At 33.7% G+C, this 17,106-nt stretch overlaps 1 protein-coding gene across 1 annotated transcript; it reads left to right on the forward strand.

The window, feature by feature from the left end:
* The first annotated feature begins 1,816 nt into the window (after nt 1–1,816).
* Nucleotides 1,817–16,091, forward strand: LOC137830199 (uncharacterized). Its single transcript, XM_068637381.1, has 8 exons — nt 1,817–2,584; nt 2,666–2,733; nt 3,125–3,191; nt 3,333–3,487; nt 3,602–3,678; nt 13,264–13,332; nt 14,823–14,923; nt 15,608–16,091. The coding sequence occupies exons 1-8, from the start codon at nt 2,333–2,335 to the stop codon at nt 15,911–15,913; spliced, it is 1,095 nt and encodes a 364-aa protein (XP_068493482.1). The 5' UTR covers nt 1,817–2,332; the 3' UTR covers nt 15,914–16,091.
* Nucleotides 16,092–17,106: the final 1,015 nt, after the last annotated feature.

Below are 17,106 nucleotides of genomic sequence, written 5' to 3' on the forward strand. Positions count from 1 at the left end.
AATTAGTTGAAACTGAACTTCACAAGTTTGTAAATGTTATGTAAATTGTGATATGGGTCAATATATGTCAGTAGCTATAAATGGTAAGAATAACACAACAATGACATGAGGATAAGGTAGTCGTAAAACTTTAAACTCTTCATAGTCACATCACTAGTCATCTAATTTAATTGTCTATGATATTGGTCATCGATCATATTGTGGAGTTGTTATCTATTGAACATCGAACTCAAAATTTTCTCTATTATATCGTTGGACATGACACATGATTGATTTTTATTCATTTTCCCTTACTACGATAATGATTTCTTCATGGTATTGATGCACTGGTCGTAACATACACTCTATGTTAATGCTTTGTTCTACAAATCACAAATTAACTCTTTTAAAGATTGACTTAACAAGGGAATAAATGATTTAGGAACATGCTCCCTTTGAAAGGGAGTTCATGCATTCAACTAAATTAGTTGTCATACCTTTTGCACCACATCACATGCAATGATATATTGAACACATTGTCCAATACATATCACATTAACAACCAGAATACGATAACGATGTACATGTAAATTCAGATACATTTAATAATCTTTTTTCATTCACAGTCAATTAACAATATTTTTTGCAACAACAAGACACATTGCAGGAGACACAACAACCTCAGTCAACAAAATTCTATCAACATGTTGATTCTTCTCCGTACATTTCCTAGCCTTTACAACACCATGTTTATCAATCTAATTTTCAACCATCTTCAATATTTAGATATATGGATCCTCATCATAACGTGCCTACACCATCTTCTTACCAACAAGTTCCATACAACTATAGTATATTTTCATCTCAACCAAATTCTTTTTTCTTCCACATCAAATATGATTGAGTCTTCTACAGTGACACCACCCTTAACATGCAATTTGATGCCATTTGCGGATTGTTATAAACTCACAATGTATTTACATAAGTCTGATCATGGAACTAAAGATAACGAAAATACGAAAGGAATTGATGTACGATTATACAATGATGATAAAATACGAAACACTAATTTATCTACAAAAATTCATATACAATAAATATCTACATAAAAAATTAGAAAACCAAGTTATTAGAGAAACTCTTACAAATAAATATTTCTTTAACATTAATTACTTGTTACTCTTCTAAATTATTTTATACTTTATTTAAATTATTTTATACTTTATTTAAATTATTTTGTATATGATTCTTTACATTATCATTTAGTTTCAACCAAAGTCTTTTATATTTTTCAATTAACATTATTATTTTAATCAATGAACTACATTATTCAAAAAATATGTAAAAAAACTATTTTAAATTGCAAAGCATAAGCAAATTCACATTTTTTTGGTAATAAATATTTTTAAATAAATAATAATCCAATAATTATATTTAGAAAAACTAAAACTGAAAACTAATATTCAGTTTTCGTTAAAAAAATTGCAAAAACCATTCTCAAAATTTACAAAACTAAAATTAAAGAAAAATTCAAACACACAAACAGTACTTCAGTGTACGTTTTTTCTTAAAAGAAATTCAAAAAATATAAAAATCATATTGGGGTGTACGATTATACAAATTTAGAAAGGTTGACTGAAAAAAAAATCGTGTTTTGAAGATCCGATCTCTTATTTTCAAAGCAAAATTTACCTAATGTAGTAAATCTTTTCAAATGTACCACTTAATATTAAAAAATTACCCACTTTCTAAAAAAAAACAAATCTAATTTTGTGTGGTTTATTAAAAGTATGCAAAAATAACTTTACACACAAGTCATATTGAACCTGGAGCCTCTGACCCTCCTCTGTGCAAAAGAAAATAAAAAAACTGAGCATAGTTATATGAGTAATTGAAGAAGTAATCTATGGTTTTCTACTACAAATATATTAACTATTTTATTTATTCTCTTAAAGTAAGAGAAAAAGAGGGAAATGTTTTGAGGAGATGCTCCTGAAAGATGCCAAAGGAAGGTGAATGTGGTGGTGAAAAGGGGAAAAACCATGCATCACATGTAATGAAATCAAATGAGTTGTGCTATGGTATGGTATGGTGTGTGATCTAATCTAAATTTTGAATCAAGCTTATTCTTATTCGTCCACAACAAAAGTCAAGCGCCGCGCCAATCGCCACCTTTCCTCCCGTCATAATCCCACCGGCCGCCACACCACACCATTCAGTCAACCTTATACAATCACACGCAACCCATTTCTGTTACCACAATAACTATAAAATCTTTCACAACAAACACGTGTCTTCATTCTTCAATCATCATTTCTAACTGCTCACACCAACGCCACCACTCCATTCCCCAATGCTTCGTTTTCTTTTGCTGCTGTTCTTACTGGGCCTGGGAGCCCGGGTGGAGTCACACGAAGAATCCGGCCCCTGGAGCTGCGACTCCGACTCCGAGATCCGAGCCGAGGCCAATTTCAAACCCGGCGTTATTACACTGGATGGCCGCGCCGACGATTGGAAGGACATTGATGGGTCCTACTTCCCCCTCCTCCCCGCCCTCGACCCTGACGCTGAGAATGAATTCAAAGGGGGAAAGATGAGCGTTAAGGTATCACACTCCATTCTCTTCATTTACCTCTCGTCAATTTTATTTCTTTATTATTTTTCTCACTTTTTTTGGTTGTTGCAGAGTGTGCATGATGGCCGCGATATCTTCTTTCTGTTGCAAGTCGACGGTGATTATGCGTACTCCAAAGGGTAATATGCCGGCACACGCAAACAAACTTCATCTATTGCGGATTTAGCTTGTTTGTTTTGAATACCAAACCGAACTTATTTCTGTTGATTATGTTTTGAATTATATGTTAGGGTCTGATATGTTTGTAAAGAAGAGAAGATGGATTATAATTTTGAATTTTATTTGAACTCTATATACATCTAATACGGTTTTATTATTTTATCATTTTATCAAATTATCCTATTTATTAACATGATGTGTCACTTTGGTGAGTTCCTGTATAGTGTCTGCATAACAAAGTTTTACACCAATATTACTTATAGATTAAGTTTTTTATAAGTATTATCATCTTTTTTTGTGGTAATTTATGACGAGATTTGGTTTGGTTGGTGCATTTGTTTTGCAACGCAGTGAAAGCAACAAATGTCCATCTGTTGCTCTCATGTTTCAGATTGGAGATGGTGCCTCTTATCATAATGTAAGCTGATGCACTGAACAATAGTTTGTTCAGATTTTTTTCTAAGTTTTGCAGTCTTTGTTGCTTTCAATTATATCCCCTGACCCTTTATTAGAATATTTTTATGAAACATTATTTGATGATTGTGTCTATTGTTATAAGATGGGTGGCTGTGAGGAACATTCAACCTCATGCACTAACAAGACCTGCAAAGGTCATGAAGTGGACATTATGCACTTTTCCATAGGAAGTGCTATTCCGGGACGGCTTTATGGTGGCAATCCCCTGGACAATAGGGATGGAAATGGTGGCGACAGGTGATGCGCTGAAAAGTTTCTTGACTTGTACTATATTGGTTGACAATTCATGATAGATAGGCTATTTTTTTAGCTGGACGTGTTCATTCAGTTTCCTATATTTTGTTGGTACAGGTTTGGTCACTTGGTTGATCTGTATTCCTGGAATCCACATTGTAGATACTTGGATGGAACTGGTCCTCCAGGTTCTGGTATGTACAAGTGCAACACCATTAATAAGAATTATATGTTGCATGACTGAAAAAACAACAGAATGAATGGATTAAAACACCCAGTGAAAGTATCACCAGAGGCTTCCTCCTAGAAATTTGAAACTACTGGTCTTGTAGTTGCTTTGCATGAGTTCACTCTTGTCCACTAACCACATCTTGCTTCATACTTATGCCCTTTATTATGGTGTTCATGCAATTCTTTAAGTGGAACATGCTTTATTCTTCTATATGCATTTTCTACTATCATATTGCTTGTCTTTTTCCCCTTCCAGTGTTGTCTGTATTTTCTATTGTACGTTATTTAGTTTGCTTACTTATAAATATCCTTCACAGTTTACTCACTTTGGCCATATAAAAAAATAACGATATCTTGTTTCGAATAATGCACGAGGTGGTCCATTATTTTATTGTTCACGTTGATATTAATCTCTTCTAAATTTTCTCCTTAATTTTTTTTTTCTCAGCAGTTTTTGTAAAATAATTTATCTTTGCCCTACAAATCCCAATTTAAAACTGATGTAACTTTACATATGGAAATGATTAAGCAGTGATTGAATTTTGGCATATGTATGATGCGTCTTAAATTACTTTAAGATGGCTTCATTCATATTGGAAGAAAGGGATGTGCCAAAATTAATTAAGGCATCTCTTATCCGTATATTAGAGGTCGAGAAGATGGAGATATAAGTGTTTTTTATGCTATAAGATTTCATAAGACAACTTTTAAGTTCCCAAATCAGGAAAAGGTGATAATTAAGTTTTAAAATGGCATGACACAAGATTGGCTAGTGCTGTTGTTGGGCCCACAGTTCATAACACTCAACACAATAGCACCAAGCAGTCTTTCATTGTAACCACAATCGCTGTCTTACATCAGTTACTTTATACTCAGTGGTATTTTCATAATCTTAAACATATAATATTTTCTCTTAGTATCCAAAATGGTGTGTGCAGAATAACATATGTAGTCTCATAATGACAAACCAGTTTACATTATTTTCTTCTTCGGTAGAAAAAAGCACCATTTCTGCTAGGATAGCAAACAAAGATTCATTTTACCAGGTGAATTAGTCACATTAAAAAATGAAAGGCTTTTAATTTGGTTAAAAGCAAAAACTTCCAAAATATTATTGTTTCCATAGACCTTTTGATGGAGTTTTCATTGACTCCTTGATAAATTCTTCGGTTGAAATTGATTTATGAATGAAGTTATGGAAGGCAGGGGAAGAATTGGATCATATGCATGGTGAATTCCGTGAGCAATGGTAGGAGAATGGTGCTAGGAAGGAGGTTAGACCAACCTTTTAGCTATTTCTCTAGGCTTCTCAACTAAGAGAGTGAGAGCAAGAGATAAGAGAGACTAAGAGAGGAATGTAAACACCAATTTGGCAGCAATTCAATTCCCATTCATAGTCTAAATATTACAAAGTAAGCACACGTATTTATAGGGCTTAAGTCTCATAAAATTGACTCTTAAGTTCCTAAATCCTCTCCACTCATAGAATGACATGTGACGCTTATCTTTTAGGCTTCTTAAAATCCTCTCCATTTGCATGATGACATGTGGCAATCCTTGCTTCAAGAAACTCTCCAATGAGGAAAGGACACATGGCACCAATGACGTGAAGAGTCAAGGAAGGAGGGGTCTATGAGAAAATGACAAGTGCCAATGGAACTTGGAGAGTCAAGGGTGGAAGAGGTGCCATGTGGAGTCTTGTATGGGAGACATGTGGACATCCAACTTGGCGGCCTCAAATGCAAGCAAGGTTATCAGACTCAAGAGTCTACTCAGACTCGTGGGAGGTCTGTAAACCCGACTCGTAGACTCGTAAGAGTCTACTTCATACAAAAAATTTAATAAAAAAGAATTCATGATACCAATTTCATAATACTGAAATAAACATGTTCATACTTCAAAATATTATTTGTCAAACTGATAAGATAATTAAATAATTAAAACAACACAAACGTTATCAAGTTTAAAAGTCTCATTCATCTAATCCTCTAAGGAAATCATCTCCAACATCTTCATTATCATCTCCATCATCATCTTCATCACCATCTTCATCTTCATCATCATCTTCATCACCATGAACTTTATCATCAAAAACTATATTATCAAAATCAACTGCATCTAGAATTGAATCATTTAAACTTGTTCCTCCAACTACGTCAACATTTACACCATCATCTTCAACTTGAGTTTGCTCAACCTCAACAACATTATCTCCTTCTTCAGTTATCCATTCATTATTAGACTCGATGTCATTAAATGGGAGAGCAACATCTTTTCTAATTTGTTTGTTTCTCAACTTCGAGTTATACATTACACACACCAAGCCATTAATTTTTTTTCCTAGTGCAAACAATTTCTTCTTTTAGTATGAACCTATAATTAAATATGAAATTTTAGTCAATATATAAAACAAATCAAGAAAAACCTTAAATAACTTCATGAACTTGAATTATTATTTCAAATGAGCTCCAATTACACTCACACCCTGAAGAACTACAAGTTAAACTCAAAACATGAACAACTAACCTCTTTAGTTCTGAAGTTCCATCCCCAAACATCTCCCACCATTCTCCAGGGAACATAACTTTCCTACACTCCTTTGCATTTTCCATAGAAAATAGTCCTCTAGCATAGTGAAAATCAGTAAGTTGCAAATTGTTTTTTGTCCTTTCTATAACGTCATTAACCAATTTTCTCGTGCACATGTACAAACCTTCCTTCACCTCAACATCATCATTTCTAAAAGTTGGTTCATAGTGAAGTTGGGGGTTTAGGTAATAGGCAACTGCATGCAAAGGTCTATGAAGCTGATTATCCCACCTTTGATCAATGATTTTCCAAATAGGTTCATAACTACGTACCAATTATGTTATATTAGAAATAATTCACAAATAAATAAGTATTTAAATTTAAAATAGAAGAAAGTTAGAAATGTTACCTTTCTTGATATTATTAAAGTTGCTTTTAATCTTCTCTTTGGCGCAATCCATCTCCTCATATATAAATCTCATTGCGGGTTTTGCATCCGAATCTACCAATCGAAGGACCACCATAAGAGGGGCAACAACTTTTAAGCATATAGTTACATTCTTCCAAAATTGACTATCTAATACCACATTTTGATTTTTCTCCCTTCTTGTGAAGTTCCAAACTTGCTTGTTTTCCATTATTCAGAGTTAAACATGGTCATTGATGATGTTTTCATTTCATACAAACAAGCTAGAGTCAAGTAAGTTGTGGCAAATCTAGTCATTCCAAGCCTTATCAAGTCCCATCCCTTCGTAAACCTTTTCAAAATGCAAATTAGCATGGTTCTACCGTAAATGTAGGAAGTGATCCTTCCCTTCTTGATAGTAGTTTCATGGACCTTTAATTGCTTTTCAAAATATTCAAAGATTAAATCAATACAATGGGCAGCACATGGAGTCCAATATAAATGCTCCCTTTGTTGCATCAACAGTTCTCCAGCTGCCTTGAAATTTGCAGCATTATCAATAACTACCTGCAGTACGTTTTCCTCACCAACAAATTCTACCGTATCATTCAACATTTTAAATACTTTCATGCAGTTTGAGATGTCAGAGGTATCTAATAAATAAAGAAACACATATCCTTTAGGACTGTTCACAAAAAAGTTACAAATTGAACGTCTTTTCTTGATCCTTATACTCTTGAAGTTGTATATCAGTTTTGTCCACTGCTTGTTTCAAAAGCTTCTCTCTGATATCATGATATGATGGAGGTTTATAGCCAACGCCTTATCTATCAATCATGTCACACATTTTTGCAAAAGTTGGATTTCTAATAATATTGAACAGGATGACACTTGTGTAGAAAAATTCAGCAATTTGAGCATCAACTTTTTCTTCATCACCTCTCTTGTATATTTGATTTGATTTAGAGTAGCTTGAACACCATCAGTAGATTTACTTTTAAATATCTTGCTAGTGCTACTAGCACTTTCACTCTCTTCCTCACCATCAATTTGTCCAAGGCTATTGAACTTTCTTTTCTTCCGTGAGGCATCTTTAGCTTGCTTCTGATACAACTTTCAACATTAAAACTTTGATTTCTTTTGATACTGATACACAAGGTCTAGAGTCATATCTAGTTCCGGCAAGATGATGTTTCCATTAAATGTCTTTGAGCAGTAATTACATTTCACTTTTTTACCGTTCCCTGAAACATCAACTCCATGCTTCCATCCAATATTTTTTCTATTTCCCACAAAATTTTTACTTCTAGGTGGTAGTGGAAATGCTGAATTTGAAGCACTTCTAGACATCTTATAATATGCCAACATTCTAAAAAAACACAATCAATCTGCCAAAAATCTAAAAAAAAAAAAACAATCTGCCCAAAAATTCTCAAACCCAACCTAAAAATAACCCTAAACCCAATAAGCTAAAAAGCTCAAACCCAATTTAAAAACCCCTAACCCTAAACCCAATATTTCCTAATTTTCCAACCCTCATAAAAGAGCCCCATGAAACCCATAGCATCATCAACATACTTGTGAGGCGTGCGGCACTGCGAGGTGAGGCGGAGCAACGATGGCGATTCACGATGATGAAGATGAAGATGAGAACGTGAACATGAGCTGTGTGAACTAGGTAAAGAAATCATAAATTCTAACATAGCATTAATGAAACGCACCTCTCTGAACTGTTTTGGGCTTTTTTTTCGAACTCGGTGACTCGGCCTCGAACTCACGAGTTTGCACCGAGTTCACCGAGTTTGACCGAGTATGTTGCGCGTTTACTCAAAAGTGAGTTTACTCACGAGTTAACTCGTGACCCTTTAGTTGGACTCTTAAACTCGTAAGGGTTTGATAACCTTGGGTGCAAGGCTTAAGACCCAACACCCTATTCTACTTGGTCCAAAATACAAGGCCTAAAATAAATCTAAACTACTCTATACTATTTTACAGATAGAGGTCTTGTATTCTTAATGCTTCATGTTGGAGATCCCACATCGACTAAAGATAAAGACATTTCATAGTATATAAATGGGTGCAAACCTCACTTTAGAAGTAGGTTTTATAAAGTTGAGTTAAGTTTAAAGTCCATTTCTTAATATGGTATCAAAGCCATTTAGAGCCTATTCTAACGAGAGTGTGGTGGGCCTATCGTGCCACCCACTATTGGACCGCTATCGGATCATCCATAAATATATAATTACACACACAAGTTGAGAGTCTCGGCGTGAGGGGAGTGTGTTGGAGATCTCACACCGACTAGAAATTAGGACATTTCATAGTATATAAGTAGGTGCAAACCTCACTTTATAAGTCGATTTTATAAGGTTGAGTTAGGCTTAAAGTCCACTTCTTAATATAGTATCAGAGTCATTTTGAGTTTATCCTAGCAAGAGTTTGTTGGGCTTATCAGGCCACCCGCTATCGGATCACCCATAAATATATAGTCACAAGTACGAATTGGTAGTCTCGGCGTGAGGGGATGTGTTGGAGATCTCATATCGACTAGAGATAAGAACATTTCATAGTATATAAGTGGGTGCAAACCTCACCTTAGAAACCGATTTTATATGATTGAGTTAGGCTTAAAGTCCATTTTTTAATACTTCCAAAATCTTTTAGAGTGATCTTCTACTAAGTTGAACTTGGCTCAAATGCCTTATTGGAGGCCTAAACAAGCCCAATTAGGCCCAAACTCCTAGTAAACTCTTTATTCTTGACTACAGTCTCTCATATGGGCTTGCATTGAACCCTCCCTCTTGAAAAGAAGATTTGTCCTCAGATTTTGCATGAAGCTCATTGACTGCAACCTTTATTTGCTCTTTTCTTGTTTACTTTCCTCCAGGATAAAAAAAAAAATCAATCTACAAGAAACATCAAATAAAAGTGGGATAAGTCTCTTCATTAAAAGGAAACTAAGAAATTGTTTTTAAAATAAGATGTATCAAAACAACGCCCTTTATTTTTAAAAGGGATCATTGGTTTTAGAAACATCTTTTTCTTCACTTTGTTTTTGTTGTTGCTTTGTGCCATGTAACAACAAGACAAATTGATGTTTTTGAATCTTTTTGGAAGAAGAGTTAGCATCATGATTTAATTGAAAGGAAAAGTTCAAAGTATTGCAATCCCCTTTTAAGGTTTATGTCTCAACTATGCTTGTAAGGGGTGTTGTAAGAGACTTTTCTTCCTTTTCTTTTCTCTCTTTTTTTTCTCCTCTTTTCTATCTTTTCTTTCTCTTCTTTATTCTCAATAAAAGTTTGTACTTTTTTCTCTTGTTATAAATTCTTTTTCTCTTGCTATAATTTTTCTTCCTATTATTACAAACTTTGTTATTTTTTCTCTAATCTTTTTTATTTTTCTCATATGAAAGCGAAACAAATTTTCTTCTTAAACATGCCTTCAACTCACGCCAATTCATTATTTTTAATTTTCTCCCAATTGAAACATCATATTGCCTTTGTTTCCACCAAGACATGACATTCTTGAAAACTTAAAGTAGCCATGGATACTTTTCTATTTTCATATACTTGGTGGTATTTAAGAAGTTTCTCAACCTTCATCTCCCATTCTAAATATTCCTCAATAATTTTATTTCTATAGAAAGAAGGGAGGTCTATTTTAGGCTTTGTAGAATGAGGATGATTAAGTAAACTCCTAGTAAACTCTTGATTAATTATCTAGCTATGTGACCTCTTTATTTTTTCCTACAGTCTCGTAGATGGGTTTGCATCACCTTTCTTAATTGTGGTTGACTCATACAAATATAAAGAAATTAGTGGTGGATCTATGGATTTGTATCAAAAATCTTTCTTGCGGTATAAATGAAGGTCAAATGGTGTGTCCTATTGATGTGAGGAAATAATGGTACAAATGTCTAAAGTGTATTGACAATAATGACTGGCCAAATGAATATGCAAGTATTGTAGCATATTGGCAATAATGGCTAAGTTTTAAGGAACAATTGAATAGTCATGGATAGAAAATGTTTATGCTTAAGGGAGAACGTACCATGTGAAAGAAATCCACACTTGAAGAAATTTTTGGAGCACAAGTGTGAATATAATGTTCTCACATTGGATAAGAATGGACAATTAGTTGAACTACATATCAGTGAAGTGAACCTACAAACCTAATGCCTTAATGTGGTGTCAAATTTAGTTGTGTAGTTTGTCCTTGATCATTTGATAGAGATATTCCTAGTGTTTTATCCCATTAGATTCCCAACAATTTCCAAGTCATATTCCTCTTGTCTTTCATTCAAGTTACAACGTATATACTATGTCCTACTCATACTTAAGTGAAAAAGCTTTAGTCTTCAAAGTTTATTTTCAAAGCTAAGTTTAAAGTTAACAACTTCCCTTGATTAAAAATAATATGTAATTTGTAAAAAGAAATGCAATCAGTAATAATCCTTTGTATGTCTCTAGTAATCACATTCAAGATTAAGTAAAACAAATAAGGACTTAAGTTTGAGCCTTGTTGTTGTCCTATCCCCATCCAAAAGTTCTTAATGCTTCATGCAGTTTTCACACTAGTGGTTATCATATCATACATTTCTTTTGTATGTTTGATTTAAGTCACAAAACATCTTTCTTTTCCAAAGTCATTCACTGCACTTCTCTTGATACTTGATTATAAGTTTTTTCGAAGTCAATAAAACTTATATGCAAATCTCTTTATTTCAGTATCTTTTCATCTACCTCGTTAAATATAAATGACTTCTGTTATAAACCTTCCAAGTACTTCTCTTGACACCTGATCGTAAGTTGTTTTGAAGTCAATATTACTTATATATAAGTCTCTTTACTTCAGTATCTTTTCATCTACCTCCTAAAATGTAAATGACTTCCTTAATAAACCTCCCTAATATAAAACAACTTAAATCTATGTTTTACCACATTTTCCATAATTTCTCAGTGTGACTCACAAGTTTTAATCCTTTGTTGTTAACGTATTCCTGCATATTTCCCTTGTTCTTGAATATACGAACTAAAGCTCTTCCCCCCCCCCCCCCCCCCCCCGACTTAATTGACATCTTAGATCTAAAAATCTCATTGTGGGGTGATAAGCACCCGAACACTTGAGAAACCTACCTTAAAAAGCTAACAATTAAAGGGGGAGAACCAAACACTCAAATACTTTACCAAGTATCTCATCCTAAGAGTTCACAATTCAGCATCAACCAGCTTTGATACAAATTGATAGCATCCAAACAGTTGGGGAACCCTCCTCAAAAGCTAGTTATTAAGGGGTAGAACCAAACATTTAAATACTCTTTCTCCCGCACTACTTGATGAGGGACTTAGACACCCCACAATATTAAAGTCTATAATGGGCCAAATGATACATTGTGCTCATATGCACTTTTGAACTAAAATAAGAATACCGTCCAGACCAACAACTTAACTACTATCCATCCTTTTCAGGGTCTCTTTTTTTCACAACTTACTACCAAAACAAAATCAATTTGTGAACTTAAACTTCCCCTCCTATAAATGATTTGACGTTCCTCCTTCTTGAAACAAGTGTTCATAATTCTAAAATCATAAGTTATAAAGAAATCAAGAATAAACTGTCATTCCTCTAGTTTTCTAAAACTAGAACCACATGGACTCCTATAAATTTCCTTGCCTCACTGCTGTCCATTTAGATGCCTTCCTAAGAAAATCTTCTTGTGTAATGCCTCAAACCAATCCCACCAAATCCTTCCAAAACTTTTCTTTTTAACAAGTGCTTCAGATCCTACTGGAAGTACCAATAATATTGATGGTCTCGAATGCAACCAATAGTTTTAAGGTTCAAATTTGGCTTCAATTTTTTTTACTTCAACCGGCCTCTCTTTCCAATCCTTGTCCACAACAATACCCACACTATTATTCTCTCTAATTTTCCCTGTATGCCAAAGTTTAAATCCTGATGTACCTAACTCCTTAACTTTTTCTCTAACCCATTTGGACTCTCGTTGGTACATAATGTTAATCCTCTTTTGAATCATGTACCTATCACCTTTATAAGCTTACCTGTCAAAGAACCAATATTCCAAGTAGCAAAAACCTCTGAACTAGCTTCTCTGTCCACATCTGTATACTGTATATGTTAAGAAAATACGAGCATTCTCACTTATTTAAACACTATATATGGACATTGATGCTGCGACTAGATCATTTGGCTCTGTACTCAAGTCATATAGCTCGTTACTTCACCAAGTAACATCTGAATTAATCTCTACGAGAATGATGAATTAAATTTATGTCGGTAGATTTTGTGCAGAGAATTGACATTTTGTTGGCCTATTAATGTTTATGGTTCAAGAGTTACAATAAAATGTCTACTACTTCATAGGAATTGAATACAATGATAACGCAACTATTTTCAATGAGTTAAAATTCTGAAAGGAAAGACACTTCCCTCCAGGCAATTAATTTTTCTTTAATTTATGTATTATGACTTGGAATGTTGTGGTTTATTAATATAATATAATTTTGTTTTCAACTTGTCAGTTGTTGATACTTGTTAATCTTATAACTTTTATCATTGAAGGTATATAGACTAACCCTTTTTCTGTTGTTAGCTAATGATTCTAGTGCGCAGAATGACTGGAAGGGTGCCTGGTGGCATAGTAGTTTCACGGTTCACTCAGGTGACTGATTCATTCATAGATAAAAAAAAATAGTATGTCCTATACATTAATGGTACTTGGAAGCTGAATTCAGACTGAATTGTTGGTTGATAGTGAAGGAATCCCAAAACAGTGTTTTCTGAGCAGTTGTTAAAATACGTTTCCTTATCTATCTATATACTACTTAAGAAGTAAAGGGTTCGTATATATGACATAAAACATGCCTTGTACTATGCTTCATTTATGATTTCTGTTTTATGGTATGTCAACAGCACTTTAAAATTTTTCATACATGTTAGTGGCAGTTGCTTTCAGTTGGTGCCATCTATGTGGCTTAATCTCCCACTAAGTGCCAAGAGTTTAGTGATCCATTAAAGAAGAAAACCCGCTTTGTTTCTTATGTCTTCTTGCATACAAAATATCCTCTTTTGCGAATAAACCCATATTTTCGTTCTCCATGGTTTCAAACATCGTCACATTAGTCTCTATTATTCAAGTTATCATCAAATCAGCCCTTCTTCAATGACATTTTACTTGAGATCAAGAGACTAAATTGATTTGCATTGTTTAGGTGTTATGTTGATGTTAAAATATACGGACTATTAAAGTGATGATTTTTTGCATTATTGAGTGGATTACTTTGATGATAAATATTGAGGACCAAAAATACGACACCTATTTTCTCATAGGACAAAAGTAGGGATTTATTCTATCTTTTGTTAAAGCATATTTTGTATTCTATATTTCTAATGTATCAAACTCAGTCATGGACTCAATTAGGTGCAGGGTCAGCGGTTAAAATAGTAATTGGTTAACTGGTTGAACCATATGTGTGTACCAGAAATGCTTCCTCTATTTCAAAACAACAGTGTTTTTAACTTTTGAAGTTATTTTTTCCAGTAATACCAACTCATATCAGTAAAAAATAATATATTATTATTTATATTGAAAAGAGAGACAAAAGTCTAAGAATTAAAGATATTTGTTACTAAATTTGTATTATTTCCCCTTCTCATGTAATTAAAGTTTTTTTACGCAGATTAAGAACAGCAATAGATATACTGCTTTTTCAAATGATTTTATTAGAAATTAGTTGTTTTAGTCAGGGTACCTTAAAAGACTATTATTTTAAAACTGCGGTAGTATAACAACAGGAACATTATAACTAACATAGAGTTTTGGTGTAATGCTTGTTAATATTGTGTCATAGGATCAAATTATTAGCTCACAGATTCGCACGTTAGTTCTTTAACCAGGGATAACACTAAATAGTTTACAAAACCAGTAAAATTTATTAACCTCGGTTATTTTTCTCGCTGGTTCAGACTAGTTCTATCAGAGCCTCTGATTTGTTGGGTCGAGCTGTTTTTATTTTATTTTATCAGAGCACCTTAACTACAGTACCTTAAATCTGATCTCTCTGCTTTGTTTTACCCTATCTTTTAGTTACTTAGCATCTTTTTTCCCTTCTTTTTTCTTTGTATTGGTACTCACATGCTTGTCTGTAACAGGTTTCGTAGAGGATCAGAGTCCATATGCAGATAATGGAAAAAAGGGCACATACTTTTTTGAATTTTCCAGGCCTTTGAGGACTATGGATCATCTTCAACAGGTTAGAACCTTGAAACTAATATGACATTAACAAGTTTTATTTGCTAAAAGCTTGCAATGATTTGTTGATATTTTTCACATCAGCTCAATTCTTTGTTCCGAAGTTCTCTTTCAATTAATCTTTGGAGTCTTTTGTAAATCTAATGGGTTGGGGATGAAAACATAATAACTTATTATTTATCAATTTTGATCAATGCTGGCACAGTGTATCCCAGGTCATGCGATACACAATATTTTTTCAATCAATCTCTATGCTGTTTTGTTGTTGAAAAAGCTTTGTCTTTGGATATGATTGCTTATACTGTACTGTTTGTTTTACCTTCTTCACAATGCAAAGTTGCCTTCCGAATAAATGTTTATTGCCTATGGCCAAAAACTAAAACAAATCAGATTTAGATCACTGCCTCTCTTTTTCTTTGTTTTGTTTGGGATGGGAGCAAAGATGAAAAAGATCTTTTCAAATATATGTGCTTGAAGGAATTTTTCTGAATCATGTTTTGACATATTGCGTTTTTTTCTTTTAGTTTCTTACTAGCTAAGAACCCATTTTTAGCCTAAATAGAGAGAACTGGAAACCAAATTTATATTTTTGTTTTAATAGTTCTGTACGGAGTAATATCTGTATTCCATAACTTCATTTATAAAATAAGTAGCAAGTAAAATGATGGAAAATAATACCTTGCAGGACGTGCAATTTAACATCGGTGGATCCAGTAAGATGTCTGTTGCATTCTGGTATCCACTAGATGGTCAGCCATGGCATGGTTCGGGACACTACTCTGTTAACTGTGATTGGGTTCCCATTGACATATCTATTGGCGGTTCTTTGACGGGCAACTCAGTAGATGCAGCATCAAGTAGTTCGTGGAATGTGGCTAGTGCCTTTTCCGTTATACTATCAGTAGCAGCACTTTGTGTATCTGTGTTTGTGAGCTACCGTGTGTTCAATCCCAAGAGTGTTTCCTTTACACCGTTAGAGAACAACCTTTAAATATTGAACCAACAGCTTGAGTTTGGGATTGTACTATTCATTACGCTTGTACTAGATAGGTTTGTACTGTGTAGTGCTTTCTCTTTGCTCTATTTTTTTAGTTGTAACTGAAGCATTACTTTAGTTATTTTAAGCAGTGTCAAAAAAGTATTAATTGATTATCTGCATTATGGAGTTACATCCTCTTCGGCTTAGTTGTTGCAATTGCAGTACCATTTGCTTTTCAGTAGTTTTCAGCATCATTTAGTACGAAATCGAACTTGAATTGGAATTCGGCCAAAGGAAGAGAAAGATTTTGGGTATAAATAAAAACAAATTGAGAAAAAAAATGAAACCATGGGTTCTTCCTTTTTGGTACTTGGTTGCATAACTGTGAGACTGACTCTTGTTGGAAAGTGATGGTTAGGTAAAATTCTTCTTTAGGTAACAACTTCACAATTTGAATTTCTAAACATTTCAGACAAAGTTTACCAGGAGTTGTAATCTATTTTCACTTCAAGTAATCGCAATTAAGTTGTCAATACAAAATGCATAGCTAACTTGATATGAAAATATTGATGAGGCATAGGTGATATAATTGAATTTAACAACCCTCTGCTTATTACTGTATTAAGGTTCCAATTGCATAAAGGAAATTTGAAAAGGTTTATTTATCAAAAGAAACTACCAGACTTAATGCCATGAATTTCTCCCTCCTTATCAGGTTAACCAAGCTCTAGCTGTAAAATAAATGCTTAGTATAAGGACTTAGCAGAAACTGTGACACTGGAGAATGTAGGCTTTGAATGTCAGTTGCAAAACAGGACAGTGCATATGAATCGATTTTCTGAAAAAATGAGTCATCTAACAACTAATCCCACTTACGTTCATTTTCATAAATTAAAATCATTACAAGAAACGAAAAATACTTAAAATATCACCAAACAGGCATATCAACTACAGACTTCAGGGATCTCAAATTTAAGTCCCTCGTTATGGTGTTGCGTTTATTTTTTTCAAGAGCTTTGCTAAAAGTACTGTTAGTTCAGAATAGAGCTGATAAACACGAAGACATAGTTCAGCATAGATTAATTAGATATCAGTAAGGCATCCAAATGTTAGTGGTCCTAGATAACAACTAAAAAAGAAAATTAGAGTGAAATTGTTTTATTGGTGGCAAGTGTGCAATAAAAAAATTATTTTCTATTTTAATT

Source organism: Phaseolus vulgaris, chromosome 7 (assembly GCF_000499845.2).
Source record: "Phaseolus vulgaris cultivar G19833 chromosome 7, P. vulgaris v2.0, whole genome shotgun sequence".
NCBI lineage: Eukaryota > Viridiplantae > Streptophyta > Magnoliopsida > Fabales > Fabaceae > Phaseolus > Phaseolus vulgaris.

Coding starts and splice junctions, on each gene's coding strand:
- LOC137830199 (XM_068637381.1), top strand. CDS start 2,333: ATGCTTCGTTTTCTTTTGCTGCTGTTCTTACTGGGCCTGGGAGCCCGG. Junction 3,679..13,263: donor AACTGGTCCTCCAGGTTCTG/GTATGTACAAGT, acceptor TTCTGTTGTTAG/CTAATGATTCTAGTGCGCAG. Junction 14,924..15,607: donor CTATGGATCATCTTCAACAG/GTTAGAACCTTG, acceptor AATACCTTGCAG/GACGTGCAATTTAACATCGG.